Consider the following 21,355-nt stretch of genomic DNA (forward strand, 5'->3'; position numbering starts at 1 on the left):
GGTGGGGACAAAGCTGTCAGAGGGATCCAGGTTCTCAAAACCAGTACTTATCTCTATATTTTGTGACATCTGACAGCTGAACCCTCACAGCTATTTGAAACTCTCTCCCTTTAGTTTCCATGCCCTCCGAACTTTCTGGTCATTCTCTCTCAATCTCATTTATAGGCTAAATTTCCTCCGACTCACACTTCAGTCACTGGAGTGGGTGGGAAGAGGGCTTCTACGTCTGTGGCCCTCTCCTCTTGTAACTATGAGGAGGCAGCACAAACTAAAAGAAGATCTCATGCATGGGAGGATCAAACACAGAGCCATCTGCTTTCCTATCCTGACCTCCCAGAACAACTGCAAAAATCTACTGCAGAAATAAAATATATCAGTTTAGAAAGCACTTCATGAGGAAACTATATGACTTCATATGATTTTATTTTTCAAGAATACCACAATAGTGACCAGCCTTCCACTCTGGAGGAATCTAGATATGGTAATATCAATTTGGATGAACTGGATTGAAGGGCTCTAAGAGTGACCCCAACAACTTTTTGGATGAACTCCATATACTGCAAGAGCTTGAAATCTTTGCCACCAGAGGGACTCTGAAGTTTCTTTTCCTTAAAGTTTTTTGGGGAACATTCCAGCGAATGGTTTTAGGTATAATCTCCAGAGAGTCTGCTGGTGTACAGGCATAAAAAAATGGCTGGTTTTGTTGTCTTTCAGAATGGAAGTTGATATCCTCCTGGTGAGGTTTTGATGTTGACTTATGTTTGCTTGGGAAATAATCTGATCTTTCTGGCTCATAAATATACACTTTCTTCTTTCTTGTGTGTTTCTCTTTACTCTGTGTACAACTGTAATCACAGTCCCAATGAATGTTGTTCTTTCGAAATAAATCAAATTTGGTCTTCTTTCTTTCTTTGCTTTCTGGATGCCTGTGAGGTTTGCCTTGGCTTTTTGCAAGATGTAATTTAATATTTGATTCTGTTAAGGGAGCGAAAGAGTAACTTGTTCTGCTCCCTGTAGTCCATGAGAACTTCTCTTCACTGAATGAAATATAAGGTGATACAGATGGAACTTCGACAGCATTTAATGAACTGTGACACAAACAATCAGGAGATTGAATTTTGGAAGATGACCTGTATTTCTTGCTTTTGTAGGATTTGTAGTTAGGTGGTGTCACAATCGAGGAATGTTTTCTGCAGCCACTAATATAATGGGAACCTGAATCTTCATTGTAAAATGGTTTCAAATCAGTTTTGATTTTTTTCATCTTGAAGAGATGTTTTAAAGGAATGCCTTTCTGTAATTCAAGTAGAATTTTTTGTGATTCCTGACTTAAATAAGGGTTGGCTTCTAAAAATATGCATTCTTCACTATCACGTAATTCAAGAGGTGAGCATTTATTCAAGTTAGTGGAACTCTCAATTTTTGTCTGACTGTCAGTAAAATAGTCAGGAATCTGAACTGAATGAGAGTCAACTAAACTAGGGGCATTTTTCTGAGTCTTTAAATCAAAAGATTCATATGTATTTATTTCTTGAAACCATACATGGTATTGTTTATCTTTTTCTGGAGTCACACGAGATTTTAACTCTGAAAGAACTGCAGTATCTTTCTGCACTGTGCCATGTTGATCAGGGTCAGAACACACATGAGTTGGTTCGAGGAATTTTCTAGTCAATGACGAGTTTTCATGGGGACTTTGCATTTTGAAAGAGATATGTTGTTCTAATGATCCTGTATCAATGGAAAGACCACCACTTTCTCTACTATCATCTCCTGATTTACACATCGCAACTGTGTTTAATTTAAGAGTATGTTTGGGAAGTGCATTTGGCTTAGGAAACATACTTTTGCCCCGAAGCCCCAGGAGAAAACGAAGGTATTTGTATTGTAGATCAAGATCTATTTGATGAAGAGATTTTTCCTCAAAAAGTAACAAAATTCTGTTTCTCCGTTTTGGTATTTTGACACCAGAATTAATACATTTACATGAAGGTTTCCTTCTCTCCTGAGCATCAGCCATTTCATAAGATTCTCTCACAATTCTGGAAAAGGCTTTCATTTGAATCTCTAATGTTTTCTTAGAAAAGTGTATAAGAAGTTTGTCTTTTTCGTCTACTGAGTAATTTTGGAGAATATGAGGCAATGGCACCTCATTAGCAGAAGTCACTAAAGATGTTCCACTTTCTAGCTTATCAATACACTTTAACTTTCTAATGCTCTCCTCACTGCCACTTGAAACATTAACGATCAGTGTCTTCCTACAGCTGATAGGAGGTGAGTCATTTTGGCATTTATGTTTTAAGTTGAGTTCTATAGTATCAATCCCTTGTAGAGACAAAAAGCACATTTTTTTATGGCTTGGATAGAGCCTCGAACTATTACCTTCTGAAATAGCCGATTTTGGATAAAAGTTGAACTTTGTGAAGGATTGTTTTGCTCTCTCTGGTATGAGATTCAGTTTTATTTCAAGTGCTTTTGACTCTAAATGATTAGTGAGCTTATTTGTTTCTTTGGGAGTCAAACGTTCTAAAATGAGTTTGGGCTGCACTTTGGGATGTATTTCCGTGGCTGTTGTATCTGGACCTCCTACAGAAGGTTGTGACTGCCAATCATCAGGTTTCTGGGCTTTAACTTTTTCTAGCATATCAGCATAAATTTTGTCTTGGATCCAATTTTTTACCTGAGATTCAAAGACATTTTTAATTGCTTTATAAAGAAGAAGTAAACTTTCCACACTTGCACTATCTGCCACTATTTCTATTTCATTACTTTTCTCTTGGGGTGGTACAGGCCCAGTTCCTGGGAACGTTTTTTGTTGCTGGCCCTTTTGTGTGGTTGTGTCCCGTACAGGTTCACTCTGATTTGTATGCTCAGGTGGCCAGGTGCACTCCGTGGTATCGAATGGCTGAGTCTCACATTGTGGTTTCTCTACTCCTGGAGGGGAAATATTCATACTTATGTTACTTTTCATGTGGGTTTCCACATTTTCCTTTGGAACTTCAGACATGGATGGACACTCTGTGGGTGTCAGAATGGGTTTTGGTGCCTTTTCCTCTTGCTCCACTATAAGCAAGTCAGGTTCTTTTATGGTCTTTGAGATACCATGCTCTGGAACAACCCTTTCTTCCATTTGTGGAGTTAAAGTTTTTTCATTTATTTCACAGCTGAAGTTTGCTTCTGATTTGACACTAGGAAGTTTTTGCATTTGTTGCTCGTCCACCATGAAGGGCTGGGAATCTTGTGGAACTGTGTTTGTAAAGTTCTGGTCCCCATTTTTCGCAGTGTTTGAGCTGTTCCTCTTAACAACTTCACAAGTGTTTGGTGATTTCTCTGGGAATTTAGAAAAACAGATTATCTTTTCTCTTTTTAGGTTTGTCTCAGATTCTACTGTTTCTTCAGTCTGAAATGGACTCATCATGGAAATAGAAAGACTTCTGATAAATATTCCTGAGGCATCTTCACCCCATGAAATTACTTTCTCTGGTTTGTTAAAGTCATACTCTAACTTCATTCTATTGCTTGGAGTACCACGTCCTGTGTTGCCAAGAATCTGTGAAATTGGATGGTTCTGGATTTTCATAGTTGAAAATATGGGGCTCAATTCTCTTTTCAAATCTGCTATTGTTAATCTGCCTTTCCGACCATCAAATTTGGGAGAAAGAGGAATATAGGCATAAAATGAATTCAGAACATGTTTTTGAAACAATTTTTGTGGCTGAATGTTTTGTTTCGCACCAGATGCTTTCAGTTCCTTTTGATGTTTTTGCTTGATTGAGCAGCTGTTTGCCATAAGATTGATTGCCTGAGTTTTAGTTTGAGATTCCTCTGTCTTTAGAGATGGAGCTTTCAGGTTTACAGTATTGCTTGTGCCCACTTTTATTTTCTCCTTCTCCAGATTGACAGTCGTATGTCTGTGCATTTCTATTTTGTCCTCTTCCAGATGGACAGCTATGTTTGTGTCTATTTTTAATTTCCCTTCCTCCATTCCTAATTTTTTCTGCTCCAGATTTATAGTAGTACTTGTGTCAGTTTCATTTTTTTCCTCCAGATTTCCAGGTTGAATTGGAACAGTCCAGTGTGGGGGAAGAGACTTCTGAAGTGATTCTAGAATGCTTCCCTCCTGTTCTGGAACAAGCAATGCCTGCTCCTTTTTTCCTCTTATGGAATCAAACTCTGTAATATCCATGTGTCCTCCTGGTAGTATTTGTGTTCCAGGGTACACTGTGGTTTGCTTGTGTACATCTATTTCCAACGGTGTCTTCTGCTTTCCATTTTGAAGTGGAAACTTAAGAGAAAGGCTGGAGTTTAGCCTGGTCTTGTGTCCACTTTGAGACCATAGCACCACTTGCTTTTTCATGACAATTTCTTGTTCTTCTATATTTTGGGGGTTATTTGACTCTATGATAGTCATTTTCTCAAGTGACCTCTTTGTCTGTGGTGCTGACACTGCGGAAGAGAACATTTTGTTCATTTTATCATTATTTTGTACATCTTTCTCTGGCTTATTAAATTTACATGGATCTGCAGATCCTAGAGATGCTTTTGATAAAGTTTCTGGTTGGTGGGCCTCTCGCTTGGAAACAGAAAATCCTCTTGAACTTACGGGGGTGCCAAATGTGATATGTATTTCCTTGGATATTTTCCTTGGCAGTGAAACTAAACCCTGAGGATTCATATTACGGTTTAAGTTATCCATTATTTCAGTTTCTTTCTTCAGATTTTCAATTTTAGTTGGATCCATTGTGGGGTAGGAAAGAAATGTAGTAAATGTTTCTGTTTTGTAATTTTCTGGCTGAGCCTCTCGCCCTGTAAAAAAACATTCCAGCCTTTTTCCACTTCTCATGGTACCAAATCCTGTGAAATAAATATCCTCATGCTGTGAATTTAAAAGCAACTGACTCAAATCTCCTTCGGATTTGACTCGTGGAGGTTCCTTCCTTCGCTGTACACTGATCATGAAGTTTGAGGTCCACTGTTGCATTGCCTCTTCTAGTGGCACAGGGGGTTCTGCCTTTTCAACAAGGATTTCACCATCACCAGCAACTGGCTCTCTACTTGCTGCTTTCTGGGTATCTGAGGATTCCTGGAGATTTTGCTGTGGATGGGATCCTGTAATTCCTGGTGCACCTTTGTCTACTTCACTACTTGAATCTAGAAAAAGGGGAGGTGCTGATGGGATGGAAAGAAAAGTCCGTGTCAGAACCGTACGCTGCTCATCTTTACCTTCGTGCACTCTTTCCTTTGGCTCTTCAATATTCACGACAAATTCCTTTGTTTTAAGGATACGTGAAATTGGTGAAATCCTTGCCTCCTTGTGATGCATCCTGATCCTCATATCTACTGTTCTCACTTCATATTTTTTTTCTTTCTGTGACATAGATTGTTTTCTTCTTCTTACCTCACCACCAATTGCCTTTGTCTCTGCTATCTTGTCTGCATCCGATAATGCTGAAAGCATTAGTGGAAGTAGAGAGGGTCTTTTAATTCCAAGCATTTTTTCATCTACCTGTGTACCTTTGTCCAATGTAAGGTTAGTTAGGGGTTTGGAAACATAAATTTGTCTCAGCAGTGAACCAGCTGGTTTACCTTGACCTTCACATTTCTTTTGTTCTTGCCCTCCAATGTTCAGATGCAATTCTGTTCTATGGACTATATGTGAAGGAGGAGATTGCTTTGACTTCAAAGTTATGTCTGTGGTATGCATTGCACCTCTCATATCTACCGTTTTTTCTCTGTCCTTCTTTTCTTTCTGAGGCTTATACTGTTTCTCATTTTGAACATCTTTCATGATATCACCTCTGATTGACTCTGTAGGTACTACTTCCCCTGCATTGGACATTCTCTGCAAAACAGAACTTTTAAGCATTTCATCATCTACTTGTATTTCTTTAGACAATTTGAAGTGAGGGAGAGATGGTAACGAAGTAGAAAATTTGGTCAGAACCACATCTGGTTCATCTTTACTTTCCTGCATCTTCTTTTCTTGATGTTTGGGGAACGTGAGGTTTACTATTTCCACTCCATTCTCTTCCTTGCTCTGTGGCATATGTTGTTTACTTTCCTGTGGACTGATTAAAATATCATGAGTAATTGGCTCTACACATACCACTTCTTCAGAATCTGACAATTCCTGTAAGTTTAATGGGGACAAAGAGGATCCTGTTAATATCGGCACGCTTCCTCCTTCGATTGTGGTATTCACGTTCAGGTGAGGTGGGGAAGATTTAGATGCACAAGTCTCAGTCAGCATGACATCATCTGGCTCCTGTTTACCTTCCTGAACCTTCTCCATTTGCTCTTTAGTTTTCGACTGAAGGTCACTTAGATTGTATGTAAATAAAATAGGTGATTTCTTTCCTTTCAAATACATATCACTCAGATCCACTATACTATTCATATCCACATTTTTCTCTCTCTCCTTCTCTTCTTTCTGTAGCACGTGCTCTTTGAATTCTTTTATATCTTTCGAAAGTTCTCCAACAGTTGTTTCTTCATGTGCTATTTTTGCTGCATCTGATGATTCCTTGGATTGTAGTTGTGAGAGAGGCAATTTTTTAATTCTTATCATGTACCCCTCTCCTTCTGTTATATCAAATTTAAGATATGGTAGAGTAAGTAAAGAAATACAAATGTCTTTCAGATTTGTAACTAGCTTGTTTCCATCTTCCTGCTCTTTAATTTTCCACTTCAATTTTCTGGTATCAAGTATATATGAAAGTGGTAGTTTCTTTGCCTTCAGATCCATACATTTTGGGAACATTTTGTCTTCAACATTTGTTTTGAGTTTATCTTCCTTGATTAACATATGCCCATCAAATAACTTATTATATGCTTTTTTGCCTGAATTGGATGGATTCTGAATCTTTAGTGGTGGAAAATAGGATTTTGTTATTCCTACTGTGTCTTCCTTTTCATCCATTCTAATGTGCCATTTTCGGTCAGATGGAGGAGGTAAGGAAGCATAAGTTTCCCTCCTTTCTGGCTCACCTTTGCCTTCCTGCACTTCTTTCCCTTGCTCTTTAATATTCGAAGGTGGTCCCTTTCTGCTGAGTAGGTGTGTAAGTGGGGATGTCTCTGCTCTCAAAGTTATTGTTTTGGAGAATATTTTACCTTTCTCACCTTCTGTTTTTACTCTTTCCTTTGCCTCTTTATATGGCACATGTTGGTTAGCTTTTATTATTACATCACATAAGCCAATACCTCCACTGGAATCTGCATGTCTGATTTTACCTGCACCTGATGACTCGGGGAGCTGTAACTGTGAAGGAGAGAATCTTGTACTTGCAAGCAAGTCTTTGTCTGCTTTGGTTCTTGTATCCCATCTACTGTGAGAGGGAGAAGGCATGGGAGGAGGAGTTTTTGTCAGAGCCACATCAGGGCCCCCTTTTCTTCCCTGCTGCAGTTCTACTCTCTCCTTACTGCTACACTGAGGCTCCCTTCTCTTGCTCAGAGCATCGTGCTCAGTGACACCAAACACACAAGGAGGTGGTGATGTCTTTGCCTTGAAATCTGTGCCATTGGGGTGTGTGCAGCCATTCATGGCTATTGTTTGTCCTCTGTCGTTTTCTTTCTGTAGCACGTGTCGTTTACCTTTCTTTACACGGCTATCAATTGATTCTGTAGATGCTATCTGCCCTAAAGGCAATGAATTTTGAGGCTCAAGATGTGGCATGTAATTGGTTACTCCTGATTCATCTTCCTCTTCTTTTATTGTGTCCAATTTAAGAGGAATTGAAGAAGTGGTGAGAGGACAGATTTTGCTCTGAAGCACAACTGTTTCCTTGGTAGCTTCCTGCCCCCCTTTTACTTGCTCTTTGATGTTTACTTCCAGTTTATTTGTGTTGAGTATATGGAAAAGGGGTGATTTCTTTGCCTTCAAAGCTACATACTTGGAATGCATTATGTCTTTCTCAAAAATATTCGCTATGTCCTCTCTCTGTGTCACATATTTTGTTCTTTTTGAATCACTTGACATATCGTTCAAAGGTGACCCTGCATATTCTAATTTCTCGGCATCTGATGATTCCCTTTGCCATGAGGGTGGAAGAAAGGGTCTTGTTACTCCTTGTTTCTCTTCCTTGTATTCTATACCTTTGTTTAATTTAAATTGAGGGACAGAAGGTCCTGTCAGAACCTCATCTACTTCACTTTTTCTTTCCTGTACGTGTCCCAATTCTTCTTCATTTGTCTGTACTTCTCTAATTTGGGGGCCACAATCCCCAGGGGTTCCAAGTACATGTGGACATGGTAATATATAATATTCCATGTTGACTATTTTTCTTCTATCCTCTCTTTTCTGTGGCTCGTACTCTTGTACTGCTTTTACATCATTTGAGATATCATCACCAATTGATGTGGTATATGCTATTTTCTCTGCATCAAATGATTTTTGTAGCTGCAGATGGCAAATAGCAGATTTTGTTATTCCTTGTATGTCTTCCTCTCCTTCTATTCTTGTGTCCAATTCGTGATGAGTTAGAGAAGATTCAGAAGCCTGATTTGTGGGCAGAACTGCTTCCTGTTTACCTGTACCTTCTCTACCAGCTTTCTCCTGCTCTTTAAGATTCAGTGGTATGTCCTGTGAAAGTACTTTCTTTCCTTTCAAATCTTTATCTTTTGGATGCATTACTTCTTTCTTGTCTGACCTCTCGATCTCTTCTTTATGCGGCATATTTTCTTTGACTTCTTGTACATCACTTGTGATATCACCCTCAGTGGACTCCTTATTTGCTTTTTGTACTGTATCTGATGATTTCTGGTGTGATAGTTCTGGAAGAGAGTCTCTTGGTACTTCAGTTACAGAGTCTGCTTTTTTAATTCTTGTATCCAATTTTAAATGAGAAGGAGCAGGTATGGAAGTGCTGGTATTGGTCAGAACCCCACTTGGTTCACCGTTAATTTTTTGTATCTTTTTCTCTTGCTCTTTGATGTCCAACTGGATTTCCTGTGAAATTGGTGATTTCTTTTTCTTCAAAGCTATGACTTTTGCCATTTTTACTCTCTCTTCTTCTTCCTGCATTATATGTTCTTTGTCTTTTTTTATACTGTTTGAGATATCACCATAAATAGACTTTTTATATGCTATTTTTCCTATATCTGATGACTCCTGGAGTTTTGATCGTAGCAAAGAGGATCTTGGTTTTATTAGCATGACTTGTTCTCTTCTTGTTCTTGTGTCTGCTTCAGAGTAAGGTAGAAAAGAGATGAAAGCACAAGATTTGCTCTGACTCTCAACTTGTTTATCTTTATCTTCCTGCATCTTTTTCTCTTTTTCTTTGATGTTCAACTGTAATTCCTGTGCAACTGGAGACTGCTTCACCTTCGAAGCTATTCTTTTGGGGTGTCTTATTTCTTCCACAGCCATTTCCACTCTATTATCATCTTTCTGTGGCATATATTTTGCTTTTTTAATACTGTTTAAAATATCATCAGTTGGCTCCTCACATATTCCCATTGCATGTAATAATTCCTGGAGTGTTAATGACGGAAGACAGAATCCTGTTATTCCTCGCATGTACACCTCTTCTTTTATTCCAGGACCCCATTCCAGGGGAGGTAAAGAAGGAATAGAAGCATGGGGTTTATTCTGAACTATATCTAGATCACTTTTCTCTTCCTGCATCATTTTCTCTTCTTCTTTATTGTTCCACTGTGGTTCTTTTCCATTCAGTATGTGTTTAAAAGGTGTTCTCTTTCCTTTAAGAGTGATACATTTGAGGCCCATTATATCTTTCACATAGACTATATTTTCTCTATCTTCCTCCTTTTTCTGTGGCAAATGTTGTTTTGATTCTATTACATTGCTTAGAGTAGCTCCATTAATGGACACTGCAAATGATGTTTTCCTGACATCTGATGATGCCTGGAGCTTCAATGATGAAAGGCAGCTCCTTGGTATCCCTGACTTATCTTTTCCTACTTTTATTCTTGAATTCAAATTAGGATGTGACAGAGAAGGTAAGGAAGTACACTTGTTTGTCAGTTTCATACCTGATTTACTGTTACCTATCTGCACCCTGCTCTCTTGTTTTATAATATTTGACAGCATAGGACATTTCTTTCTATCGAGTATATATGATGGTGATGATTTCTCTGCCTTTAGAACAACATTGAGATTCATTATTTCTTTCATATTGACTCCTTTTATTCTATCCTTTTCATTCATCTGCGATACATGTTGTTTTGTTCTTTTTAAATTATTTGAGATAATCCCATCAATTGTCTCTTTATTCAATTTGAGGTGAGGTGAAGAAGGGATAAACTCATATATATTTGCAACAACTGAATCAGATTTACCCTTTCTATATTTCACATTTGCTGTTTTCTGTTTTATGTTCTGCTGCCATTCCCCTCTGTTGCTTGGGGTACCATAGTCAGTGGTATTGAATACTTTTGAACATCCTGATTTCTTCAATTCCAAAGTTCTTCTTTGGGGGCATATTATGCCTTCCTTAACTCCTTGTTCTACGCTATCCTTTTGTGTTTTACTTTCAGGCAAAATAGGCTTACAGATAGAAAGAGAATGTAAAAACACTCTAGGTAGACATACTTCTTTTTGTACCTTTTGATATGTCTTACATGTTACATGCACCTTCTTTCTGCCTCTTAGCCTAGGGGAGCTGCTATTTGATAGTGAATCAGTTGCCTGTGCCCCATCCAATGATTCCTTTCCTTGTGGAAATGAAACATTCAGATATTTTACAGTGTTACTGCATGATTCTAAAGGTAGCATTTTGTTTTGTTGTTTCATTTGATCTGCTCCAGACTCAAATGGCTGGGTGTACCATGGAGCCATTCTAAACAAAACCTGTGGTCCACACTCTTCTTTCTCCCTAAATTTTGCCTTGTTTAGGGCATTTCTCTCTTCAGAATATTCTTCATAGATGTCCCAGGTACTAGGTGATTGCTCCATTTTTATGTGCAGTGGAATAGGTGTGGAAGCATGTTTAGGTTTTAGGTCTGCATTTAATCCAGTTTTATCTCTCTCTACATCTGTCTTCTCTTCCTGTTCTTTACCAATGCTTAAAGCAGCATGTCCTGCAGTATTAAGCGATTCTGAAATCATTAACTCTTCAACTGGCAACTCCATTTGTGTTGGTTGTACAAGACTAAGCCTTGATACTCTGTCTATCTCTGTTTCGAATCTGCTCTGCCTTTTAATGTCAGAAGTATCTGATGTGAAGTAAATGGTATTTGGAAATGTATCAACCACATTTTTACCTTGCCGCATCTCTTTCATTTTGTTTTCTAAATTGGATCCAAGGTTTTTCCTGTGTTCTGCGGTAAACTGCCTATTGGTTTTAAGGATCTGTGAAATTGGTGGCTTTTTTTCCATAGTTAAACATTTGGGATTCAATATGATTTTCTTTTCTGATAACTGCACTGTGTTTATCTGGCTTTCTGAGTCAGATAAAACAGCTGTGAAGAAATCTAAAGGTCCCAAGAAAGTTGTGGCTAAGTTTTCCCCTGACTTTGCCTTTTCCTCTGTAATATGACCATCCAGATTTTTGTGAAGTGTTCTGTTATATAGAGTCCCCCTTGCTGCTGCAAAAAATGAGTGTTCATCAATCCCTGATTTGGGTGGTGGAATCTTAGCTCCCTCAGTGGCACAGAGTAACGCCTCTCCCGTACTTTCATTCCATGGCCTCTCTTTCATCTTGTACTTGTATTTTTGCTGCTTTTTCTTTCTTTGGCTTTCTTTAAGACATCTTGTGCTATTAAGCAACTGTGAAATTGGTAGTTTCTTTGCCTTCAAAGTTACATGCTTGGTACTCATTATACTTTTCTTGCCTACAAATTCTAATGTGTAGTTCTGGCTTTGGGGTTCAGATGAAACACGGCTAAAAAAATCTAAAGGTTTTAAGACTGTTCTTACTAAGTCATTTTGATTCCACGCCTTTTTCTCAGAAATAAGACTTCCATATTTGCTCTTAGGATTTCCATCCCAGAGACTATCACATTGTACTGAACCAGTCTCTGATGTCCCTGCTTTTGGAAATGGAGTCAGTAGATCTACCATACATTTTGTTCCTTCTTGGGTATGAGGACTTATTTTCACCGTGTCAACTTGAAGAACATTCATCATGTGTCTAGAAAGAGGATCCAAATCAGTTTCTCTAGAGTGTTTTTCTTGCCTCATCTTTTGTGCTGTACAAGATAAATTCCAAGTCCTTCTGCCTTCTGAACTATTCAGTTCAGATTTTGATTTGCAAGGGACAGAATTTTTCATAAAATGGTCATTGAAACTGAAGTGTGGAACTGATCCTGATAACAATTTCTGGATAGTTTTCCCTTCCTTTTCATGTTGCACATTCATTTTCCTTGTGCTGCTTGATCTGTTTTGTCTATAAGTCATATTGGCCCTCCATGCTTTCCCATCACATGGTGATTTCTCTAGCTCTAAATAGGTATGTTTGTGCATTTTTACTCTTGGTTGATCCATCTCTGTTTTTGGTGTGCTATGCATTTCAATATTCATTTTGTTATCAGTTGAAATAGGTATGGGAGACGAAAATATGTTAGTTACACTTTCATTTGGTTGCACATCTTTTATTGTAGATTTCAAACTGCATTCCTGCTCCTTTCTACAGTATAGATTACCATGCTCAGTAATGTTAAGCATCTGTGAACAAAGAGCCTTCTTTGCCTTCATGGTTACATGTTTGGGACTCTTAAGAGCTTTTCCTTCTGGAAATTTAAATAACTTTTTCTGCCTTTTAGACTCACATAAAACAGATGTCATGGACATTGTTAGTAAATCTCTTTGCAACTCTTTGTGTTTCTTGGCAATATGACCACCCACTTTCCTTCTAGAGTTTTCATCACACGGACCTCCAAGCACTGAGTTCTCTGACTTGGTAGGTGGGATATTTTGATCAACTATGTATTTTATTCCTTTTTGAGTTTTTATGTTTTCCTCTTCTTCTTCAAGTTGTAGGGAAACTGCGCTGTGAACATCCAGCTTCTCTGTAGAGTTCCCGTCAGATATAGTACTACACTTTGTTTCATCAGTTAAAAGATTGTCAAACGTTGCTTTCCCTGATTTTGGACACAGGATCTTTCCTCCTATTCTATATAGTATGTCTTTTTGTGGTGAGATATTCTTCTTCAGCTCTTGGGTTTGAAATGGAATCATCAGAGGAGAACAAATAGACTCCAATGGGTTTTCTGAAACTAGCATTTCTTGCTGCACTTCCTGCTCTGTAATAAGCATATTTCGATCTTTTCTACTTCCTGTACTATTCAGGAATTGTAGACCTGCTTCAAATAAAACTTCATTGCCTTCTTTCTCTTTTTCATTTTGCCACCTTGATTCTGATATGTTGCTTGAGATACTCCATTTATTAACAGAAGAAGTATACAGTCTTTTCCTGTCATCTGGTTTTAGCTGTATAATGTTGCTTTTTTTTCTGAACGAGCCTTCCTCTGCTTTTACTTTTTTATGTGTGTTGATGGCAGGGGAAGCAGGTGTAGGTGAAAGAAAGGTATGCATAAGTATATTTGACATACCTTGAGATATTTCTTTGGCCATGTTTTCCAAGATGTGGTCTTGTTCCTTTCCATGGCGAAGGGCACCAGATCTAGTGATACTGATTGCCTTTAAAACTGATGCCATCTGTGCTTTCCCAGTTCTAGACTTAGGGATTTGTGCTGCATTTCTCTGCCCTTTAAGTTCAGATGAAGCTGGCATGGAGAAATCAAAAGACTCTAGGCTTCTTGCTTGTAAAGCCTTTTGTAACTTCATCTTTCCCTTTAGAATAGAACCAGCAAGTTCTTTTCTAGAGCCTTTTTCAGATGGGATGTCACTCCGTGCTGTAACAATTAAAGATTCACTAACTGATTTCCCTGGGAGTGGAGATAAAATCACTGGACGCCTTGTATGTTTTAAGCCTTTTTGTGTTTTTGTTCTTTTTGGTAACTTCTCAAATGGAAATGAATTCAAAAGACAGCAAGAAACAGAATGTAATACACTCTGTATAAAAAGGATTTGTTGCTGCAGCTCCTGAGTTATGGTAAGTGATTCTGGGATGTTTTTCCTGACTGAATTCTTCAGTTCTAGATCTGATTTCACAAAGCGAGACATCTTCCTTTTATGAGCATTGAGACTGAAGTGTCGAGAATTCTGTAGGGCTGCTTCTCTACCTGGGGCTTTGACTTTCTTTATGCCATTTGAAGCACTGCCCCTCTTATCCCTGGAACAGGCACACCAGGCTCTCTCTCCACCTGATGATTGCTCTTGCTGTTGCTGTTCATGACTCAGTCTTGTTTTCCACAGCATGTTTGTCTCTGCTTGTGTTCTATTATGTATTTCCATGTCAACTGAAACAGGCATGGGAGAGGAAATGGCCTTTAGGATTATATCGGACACAGGTTTACCTTGTTTCATCACAGTTTTGCAGTTGCATTCAGATTGCCTTCTATGGCTTGAGGTACCACATTTCATGATATTAAATGTCTGGGAAATCAGTGCCTTCTTTGCTTTCAAAGCTACACATTTGAGATTCATTTTATTTCTCTTGTGCATAAGTTTCAAATTGTCTCTCCTTCTTTTTGACACAGGTAAAGCAAGTGTGGATAAATCCAAAGACTCCAGAATCATTGCTGGTAATTTTTGTGCTAATCCTTCCTTTCTTTCTACAGTAAGATCGTCCAGTACCCCAGAGAATTTTATGTAAATTAAAAAGTCAATAATCTGTGATTTCAGGGTCTTTGGAGGTAGGTTTTTTAGACAGCCATTCCCTGAGATATTAAATATCTGTGAAATTGGTGCCTTCCGTGCCTTCATAATTACACATTTGGGACTCATTTTACTTTTTATGGTTCTACATGTAAATGTCTTTCTCTGCCTTTTAGATTCAGGTAGATCAGGTGTGGAGACATGCAAAGACTCCAGTGCATTTGCTTGTGGATCATTTTTACACTCTGCCTTTTCCTCTTTACTGCAACTGTACCATTCCCCTGTGTGGCTCCCATTGCTTGGGACACCATGTCTCATTGTATCAATTAAGGCTTGACCAATCAGTGATGTCTTTGACTCTAGAAGAGGAAGTTGTGAATTCACTGAACACGTTGTGCCATTTTGTGTTTGGAGGCTTTTCTTTGCCGTTTTAACCTGCATTGGATCTGTAGGCTGCATTTGTTGTGGGACGTCTTGTTCAATAACAAACAGAATTTTCCCGCTTCCTTGGTTTTCTGACTTCTGGAGGTCAAGCTTCTCCCTCTGGCCTGAAAAGAATACGAAATGTTGACTGTGCTGCAGAATTACTTTTAATAACATCTCTTGTTCACTTTCTTCTTCCTCTTTATCTTGATTGTTGGTTTCTTTGGTGTCATCTAAAGTAATATTCCCTCCTTGTGGTGATACTGCTTGCTTTACTTGCTTGGAACTAAGTCTTTTTTCTTCCAAGATGTCTTTTTCTCTTTCTGCCTTGCTATACATATTAATGTCAGGTGTAAAAGTCATGAAGGAGTACATGTTATCTGCCATTTTTTTACCTTGATCCACCTTGTTCATTTTGGTTGTCAAGTTACATCCCAATTCTTTCCTATGGTTTGGGTTAGCACCACCTTTGATATTGAGTATGCATGAGATCGATGGTTTCTTTGCTTTTGAAATTCCACAGTTGAGATTCACTAAAGTTTTCATGTCTGAATATCGTTTGAAGTTTCTCTTGCTTTTAGATGTAGATAAAGTAGGCAAGCAGAAATCAGAAGTCACAGTCTCTTTCTTTTCAATACCACCAGCTTGTTCTTTTTGATGGTTTGCACCAGATGGGACACCACATTCTCTTGCAGAAAATATGATTTTATCAGTCTTGCCTTCCTTTGACTTTGGACGTGAATACCTAGCATAGCTCTCTAGCTTTCCAAATTGAAACTGATCCAATATAGGGCATGAGGCAGAACCCAAAATAGTTTGTGTAAAATGTATTTGTGGTTGTACCTGAATATTTTTACTTCCTGGTTGTTTCAGTTCCTCATCTGATTTGACAAGTTCATAATTCTTCTGATATGCATTGAATATGAAGCCTTGGCTATTCTCTGGAACTGGTAAAGCTTCATGTTCCCCTTCTACCTCCTTCCCATCTTTCACACCATTAGATAAACCACTCATATCAATAGAACCTGGGCTACACAATTTCCTTCCATTTGGTGATTTCTCTTGCATTAATTGCATTTGACCAAGACTTATTATCTTTTGCCTATCTGTCTCCACATTTAATCTGCTATTCATTTTGATGTTGGGCAAAATAAGCATGTTGAAGTGAATAATATCCAAGAGTGCATCTGTTACATTTTTATTTTGCTGTGGATTTTTCATCTTCGCTTTAAAGTTGCATTGCAGTTCCTTGCTCTGTCTGCCATTAAGCATATGTGAAATTGATGGCTTTTCTTCCCTCATAGTTCTGTGTCTGCGACTCACTGTTATTCGTTTCCTTGCTAATTTCAATGATTTTTTCTTTCTTTTAGATTTAGAAACAAAGAGCTCAACAGAATCAGAAGACTGCAGGAATGTCACTTGCAAATCTTTTGGTAACTCTGAATTTTCTTCCACAAAAGAATTTCGTTCCCTTTCATGGTTTCTACCAGATGGTAAGCCACGCTCTGTAGTGTTCAAAAGTTTATCAACTGATGAGTTCCCTGCTTCTGGAAGTAGAATCTTTGGACCCATAGGGGCTGTTATGTCATTTTCTGTTCTGTTGGTTTTCTGGAGCTGCTCAGCTTCTCTAGGAAGCATCTGGAGGCCAGTCTGCAAAGTAGTTTGTGTAAAGTATGTTTGGTGCTGCACATCTTGCTCATTAACAGGCAGTTCCTGTGTTAAACAGTCCAGTGCCAGGTCTGGTTCATCAAGGTAGGTCTCCTTCCCTTGACATACATCAGGCCAGAGATATTGGGTATGGTGTGAAGCTGCTTCTAGCAAAGTTTTTTGCTCCATTTCCTCTTCATCTTGCACTTTTTCTTCTCTGTCATGGAATGCACCATTCCTCCCAAAGAAATCAACATACTGTGGTCTCCCTTCATCTGCTAGTTCCCCTTGCTTTAACATAGTATGACAGAAGCTGTCTGTCTCTCCTTGTAATCTGTTATGCATGGGAGAGTAAAGGGTATTTAGAAATTCAAACAGCAATCCATTAGCTTGGTTGATCTTTTCAAACTTGGCCTTAAAGTTGGAGTCCAACTTCTTTCTATGACCTGTGATATTAAATGTTTGTGAAATTGATGGCTTCACTGCCTTCATATGTACAGACTTGGGCCTCACTGTACATTCTGTGTGTGAGAATCTTACTCCATTTTTCTTCACTTTAGAATGAGTTAAAACAGGCATATGGCAATTAAAAGTCTCTGGGAAAGTTGATGGTAAATCTTCTGGTAATTCTACCTTTGCTTCTGCAAAACAGTAACCCATTTCCCTTGTATTACTTCTATAACCTGGAACATCACTTTCTCTCGTTTGGTTTAAAGGATCTCCAATCAGTGATTTTTCTAATGTTGGAAGAGGCATCTCAGAATCTGCAGTGCATTTTAACTCTGGTTGTGTTGTTAGGCTTTTCATGTTCTCAATATGAGGTGGATCAATTATGGGGGAGTACATAGACTCCAAAATGGTTTCCGCAGATGTGGGTGGTCGATGCATTTCTTTCTCTGTTTTAAGCTTCTTCTCTGGATATGCATCCAACCTGAGGTTCCAGCTCTCAGGAAGGACTGCTTCCTGTGGAGCGTCTTTGTCTCCTCTCACTTCAGCTTGCAATTTAGCTCCTTCTAGTGTGTTTCCAGAGTCACTTCCTTTATTTATGGAATCTGAACACTTTTCTTCCCTTTCAACTTGTGATTTCTCTTGTTTTAGCTTGGTATAACTGTGATTTTCTGCATTTAATCTGCTGTGAGTTCTAATATGAGGCAAAATATACACATGAGGGTAAATAACATTCAGAAGCACATCTTCCTCAATGTTATCTCGAAGCATCTTTTTCCTTATGATTTTAAAATTGCCTCTCAATCTTTGTCTATGATTTAGACTACCATGTCTACTGATATCAGGCATCAGTAAAATTGCTGGCTTCTTTGCTTTCATAATTACACATTTGGGACTGAGTATACTTTTTGTTCCTGATAATTTTTTTCTGATTTTCTGCCTTTTAAAACATGATAAAGGAAGCACATGGATAATGAAAGAGCCCAGGGAAACTGCAGGTAAAACTTTTTTTAAGTCTTCCTTTTCTTCTGCAATACGATCATCCAGCGTCTTCCTGGAGCTTCTACCAAATGGGACACCACATTCTGTTGTTTCAATTAAAACTTCACCAACTGGTAAGTTCTCTGGCACTGTAGCAAGATTCTTTGGTTCTGCAGTTTCTCTGTCTGTAGGTCTATTAGTGCTTTGCTTCACATTCTCAACTTCAAATGGATCCATCGTGGGGCGTGGATTAGTACCCAAAATCGTTTCTGTAGAAAGAGTTTGTGGTTTTACCTCTTGCTCTCTATTTTGAGTTTTTCTACTTCCTGAACTGCTCTGTTCTATTTCAAATTTGACATATTTGGACTTCTGCTTTAGTTGTAGGCTGAATCTGAAATCTTGTGGCAGCTGTGGAACTTCTTCTTGTAAAGCTTGTTCCTCTTCCTCTCTGTCATGTTCTTGTGGTTTTTTAAATACACATTTCTTCTCAATATATTTTACATTCCATATTTTCTTTTCTTCTGGTAATTTCTCTTGCTTTACCACTGAATGACTAAGCTCTATTCTTGATGTATCTGTCTTGGCTTTTAATCTGCTAAGCATTTCCATATCAGGTGGTTGAGAAATGGTAGTGTTGGTGGCATTGTGAAATGCATCAGCTATTCTTTTATCTTGCATATTTTTTATGTTGCTTCTAGAGTTGCATTCCAGTTCCTCACTTTCACTTAGATTATCATATTCTGTAACATCAAGGATTGATGGTTTCTTTGCCTTCAGAATTACATCTTCTGTACTCTCTTGAGTTTTTACACTTGCTAATTGTTCACTGCTTTTACGCTTTTTGGTTCCTAGTGAAATGAGCAAATTGACATCTGAAGACTCCAGAACGATTTCCAGAAAATCTTCTTGTTCTTGTGTATTTCCCTGTGAAAGGCACCTCTGCATCTCTGGTGAACTAGTTGGTAACTTCTCTCCATTTGAAAGTGGAAGATGAGAATTCTCTGTACTTTTCAGGTCCTCCTGTGTTTTCATTCTTCTGTTTGATTCCAGTTTGGGAGAGAAAACAAGTTTCTGCAAAGGTTCTGATATATCTTCTTCTAAAGGCATCTCATGCTTTGGAAAAGGCAGGTCAGAAGTTTTTTTCCTATTTGGGGCATGAAACTCTGCAATACCAACTTCATTTGCTTGTGTAATTGGGTCTTTAAAAGACTTTTTATTCTTCCAGTTTGCCTCTATTAAAAGAAAAGGTGCTTTTAGTTGACAGTTATTGACCATGAAAGGCTGTTTCAGCTGAGGTGGAATTTTCAGTGACATGTTTTTTAGTCCTTTATTGTCCCCACCATGCTGCTTTACATTTTTAGTCTTGCCTGAGGTTCCGCTTTTCCCAACGTACTCTGCACAACTGCCTTTCTCTGCATCTAGTGAGATGTTTTGCTTCAGCAGAAAATGTCTACATCCTGTTAAACCTGGCATGACTTTCATTAGTTTTTTCCTGCAATACTTCTTCATATAAGGAGGAACAAGCTTGGAAACATAAATAAGATGCAATGCTCTATCTGATACACCTTTCCTTTGATCTAGTTCTTTCTTCTTAGTGTTATACTTGCCTCTTAGCTTGCTTTCTTTTGAAGCGTGGCATACTGTAATTTGAAATACCTGTGAAGGTGGTGTTTTCTTTGACTTTTGAGATGAAACTTTGAGACTAAATTTACTTTTACCGTGTAATGTTTTTCTTCTGTTTTTCTGCCTGTTGGTGGTAGGTGAAAGAGGCACTGAGCCATATACAGTATACTGGTTTAATTTTGATGAAGGAATTTGTTTCTGGCCCTTTAGCTTTACACTTTTTAGCTGTGGCATCTCTTCTGCAACTGATTTTGGACTTACAGTTAAAACTAGAGATCTGGCATTCTTAAAAATAGTACTTTGTCCCAGGATTGAATATTTAATCTTGTTTGAATCTTCAAACCAAACAGAATATTGTGCCTCATCTAACTGTTTTTTATCAGACTCTAGGCCCCTGCTTGAATCTTGACTCTGAACAGAATGTGGGACTTTGACTAAATGTTGACTCCCATCCATGTCTTGGGTCTGGAAGGAATATTGTGTGTTGCTGGAAAATGGTTTCTTTGTCAAATCTTGAGGCATAGAAAAGTACCTGGCCTTGATATCAGACTGGCAGTTGACTGATTCTTGGTTGTTAACAAATCGTTGGGCTTGGCTAGTAAATTGAGCTTCATAAAAACCTTGATTCTGAATAGCATTTTGTCCTGGAAAAGAAACTTGTGTTTGGGCAGAAATGTCCATTCTAAAAGAACATTGATTCTGGATCAAGGACTCTTGAGATCTTGAGTACAGATAAGTAGTTTCACTCTCTAAGACAGCTTTGGATTTTAAAGGAATTTGATTTCTCACATTTTCTTCCAGAAGTCTGACTTGGTCTCTAGAAAGAAATAAATGGGCAGACGGGCATGATGCCACATCTAGATCTTCACTTTCCATAGTGATTCTAGAAGTTCTTGAAAAGTTAAAGTCAGAAGAAAACATTAAATTTTTAGTTTTGTTGGTTTTCATCATTGAAAATAATTTCTTTGATGAAGATTGTATTGCTTCACGTTCATTTTCTGGATACCCTCTATGGCTTAGAGAAATTTCCTTTGCTTCTGAATGAAGCAGTGACAAAGATGGGTGAGTCTCATTTGAAGACAGCATATGACTTTCACTAAAGTGACTTACTTGATATTTACCTTCACTGCTACCTGCCCATGTTATTTCATCTGCTGATAAAACTCTGTCTTTGAAGTAACCTTCATTTTCTTCAGATGTAAGTAATGAAGTGCTTGTTCCCTCTGAAAAGTCATCAGTTCTGAAATATAAGAAAAGAGTGTGCAAATGAATTGTCACTTAGGAAATATTTCTAAAAGAACTCTCTTCGAGATTTAAAAAAACCCAATTTAGTCTATGAAAACATAGCTCAATATAGAGATAAATCGGAAATTCATTATCCACATTACAAATAATTCATTAACTAGTTCCATTCATTTAATAAAAAAATCTACTGAAAAAATGAAGGAAATTATTTTCATATCTCAGAGAATGAGGGATTTTTACCTCTAAAACCTGTCCAAAAGTCTATCTTTGAGAGCAATGAGTCAAAGTTGCAGGTTAGGATTGTAACCTTTC

General features: G+C 38.1%; 1 protein-coding gene across 4 annotated transcripts in view; it reads right to left on the bottom strand.

Annotated features, from left to right (window-relative positions):
- Positions 1-363: 363 nt before the first annotated feature.
- The window catches only part of CCDC168 (coiled-coil domain containing 168), a 28,424-nt gene continuing 7,432 nt past the window's right edge, over positions 364-21,355 (bottom strand). For 2 of the 4 annotated variants that reach the window (XM_070579247.1, XM_070579245.1), the window contains 2 exons: positions 20,920-21,038; positions 364-20,835 (listed from right to left, as the gene is read on the bottom strand). In XM_070579247.1, the coding sequence (XP_070435348.1) occupies positions 488-20,835; positions 20,920-21,038 (20,467 nt within the window). In that variant the 3' untranslated portion in view covers positions 364-487. Of the gene's footprint in view, positions 21,039-21,355 lie in introns of all 4 variants that reach the window. The other 2 variants (XM_070579246.1, XM_070579244.1) reach the window with 1 other exon arrangement.

Source organism: Equus przewalskii, chromosome 16 (assembly GCF_037783145.1).
Source record: "Equus przewalskii isolate Varuska chromosome 16, EquPr2, whole genome shotgun sequence".
NCBI classification, from domain to species: Eukaryota; Metazoa; Chordata; class Mammalia; order Perissodactyla; family Equidae; genus Equus; species Equus przewalskii.